Source organism: Terrapene carolina, unplaced genomic scaffold (genome assembly GCF_002925995.2).
Source record: "Terrapene carolina triunguis isolate 2854851 unplaced genomic scaffold, T_m_triunguis-2.0 Scaffold833, whole genome shotgun sequence".
Classification (NCBI taxonomy): domain Eukaryota; kingdom Metazoa; phylum Chordata; order Testudines; family Emydidae; genus Terrapene; species Terrapene triunguis.
Genome location: NW_020665184.1, coordinates 1548484 through 1550535, shown reverse-complemented (window position 1 = coordinate 1550535; position 2052 = coordinate 1548484). Strand labels below are relative to the sequence as shown.

General features: G+C 61.3%; 1 protein-coding gene across 1 annotated transcript in view; it reads left to right on the top strand.

Moving 5' to 3' along the window:
* The window catches only part of CACNA1A (calcium voltage-gated channel subunit alpha1 A), a 140676-nt gene that overhangs the window by 119877 nt on the left and 18747 nt on the right, over window positions 1-2052 (top strand). Inside the window, exons 39-42 of the mRNA XM_026660587.2 lie at window positions 158-265; window positions 926-1026; window positions 1354-1463; window positions 1779-1917. Coding sequence (XP_026516372.1) covers window positions 158-265; window positions 926-1026; window positions 1354-1463; window positions 1779-1917 — 458 coding nt within the window. The remainder of the gene's footprint in view (window positions 1-157; window positions 266-925; window positions 1027-1353; window positions 1464-1778; window positions 1918-2052) is intronic.

The following is a 2052-nucleotide window of genomic DNA, read 5'->3' as shown; positions in this document are numbered from 1 at the left end:
AGCAGGGGGCGCTGTATTGAACAGGGCAGGAACGCTGGCTGTGGGGGGAGCTGCTGGCTGCTCCAGGAAGCAGGACAGTAGCACTTTCACTGGGGATCTGATAGTTCGGGGCTCCGATGCCCAGCCGCTGACCTTCCCCCCGGCTTGTGCCTTCCAGGAGGAGCCGACAAGCAGCAGATGGACGCCGAGCTGCGGAAGGAGATGATGGCCATCTGGCCCAACCTCTCCCACAAGAACCTGGATCTCCTTGTCACCCCTCACAAATGTGAGCACCCCTGCTTGTTCCCCGCGCTGTCCCCAAGCTCGCCAGACCGCCTGGCTTCCGCTATAGGGGCGGCCAGCCCCAGCCCTGGCCTGGGAACTTCCCGGGGATGGGCGTCGCACCGCCCCCCGTTAACCAGGTCACTGCTGCCCAGCAGGGTGAGCTGTGCAGGGCTGAGCGCGCTGGCCCATGCCCATTCTGTGCCTTGCGAGAGAGAGGTGTGTGCTGGTTAGAGCGGGGCGCTGGGAGTCAGGACTCCTGGGGTGTGGGAAGGGAGTGAGGTCTAGTGGTTAGAGCATCAGGACTCCTGGGTTCTATCCCAATGTGCCGGTGACTTTTGGCGAGCTGAGCCCTGGAGACTCCCAGCCACTCAGCACGGAGGTCCGTCTGTCCGTCCATCCATCCCCAGAGATCTGTCTGGTCTGCAAAGCCCCTTATCTCTCTGGCATCTCTACTCCTTGCTGTGCCCAGGGCCAAGACCTGTGTGGGCCCAGAGTCTGCGCCCACATCTTCCCCACCACCAGTGGGGCGCTCGGCTTTGGAGACCAGAGGCTGAGAGGGTTGAAATTCTGGGGGGAGTTGGGCTGCTTCATGCTGGGCCAGGGCGGGGCGGGGGGGGGGGGCTGATAATGCTCAGCCTCTCTCCCTTCCTGCCTCCCCCAGCCACGGACCTGACAGTCGGGAAGATCTACGCCGCTATGATGATCATGGAGTACTACCGGCAAAGCAAGGCCAAGAAGCTCCAGGCCATGAGGGAGGAGCAGGTACGTCCCCCGGGGTTCAATTCCTGGCTCTTCCACTGACTCACTTGAGTAAGCCCCTTGGCCACTCTGTGCCTCGGTTTCCCCCTCACATGGGGCTGGTCAGGCAGACTCACCTCCTGGGAGCAGGAGGGTGGAGCTGCCTGTGAAGTGCATTGAGACCCTCAGGTGAAAGCCGCTATCACAGTGAAATGCTCCACCTCTGGGCTGGAGGTTTGAGCCCAGCATCCCAGCCAGGGGGAAGGAGGGTGCCCAGGCTAGCTTGGGAGCCTCCTCACAGCTTTTTTTCCTTCCCATAAGCTGGTCTGATGCCTCCTGTGTTCCCTGCAGAATCGAACGCCGCTCATGTTCCAGCGTATGGAGCCGCCGTCCCCCACCCAGGAGGGGGTCCCGGGGCAGAATGCTCTCCCGTCCTCCCAGCTGGACCAAGGGGGTGGCCTGTAAGTCCTGTGCATTCTCTATCTGGTTGTCCTGCCCTGCTCCCTACAGTACCCCTTGCTGGAAAGCCCAGGACTGGCATAGCCGGGAGCTCGTCCCACAGCCAGCGCTCCTGCCCCACGCCCCACAGCGCCCCCTGCTGGGAGAGGCGAGGACTGGAGTCTCCCTGTGAGAGAGCCCAGGGCTGCCAGAGAAGCTGGGCGATGCTGGCTTGGCTCTGTTAACGGCAGATGCGCTGCCTGCATTGCTGTGAGCCCCTCTAGGCCAGCCCTCGCAGCACGGGGGACTATGGCCTGACATCCTGTCTGCTCTGGCAGGAGTGCGCCTGAAGGGGGCATCAAGGAGAGCCAGTCCTGGGTCACCGAGAGAGCACAAGCGATGTTCCAGAAGACAGGCACCTGGAGTCCAGAGCGAGGTCGCCCCGAAGACATGCCCAACAGCCGTCCCAATTCCCAGGTGATCGATGGATTGATGTTCATGCGCACATTATCTATCTATCTATCTATCTATTCCCACACACCCTATCTATCTATCTATCCCCATACACCCCCTCTATCTATCTATCTATCTATCTATCTATCTATCTATCCC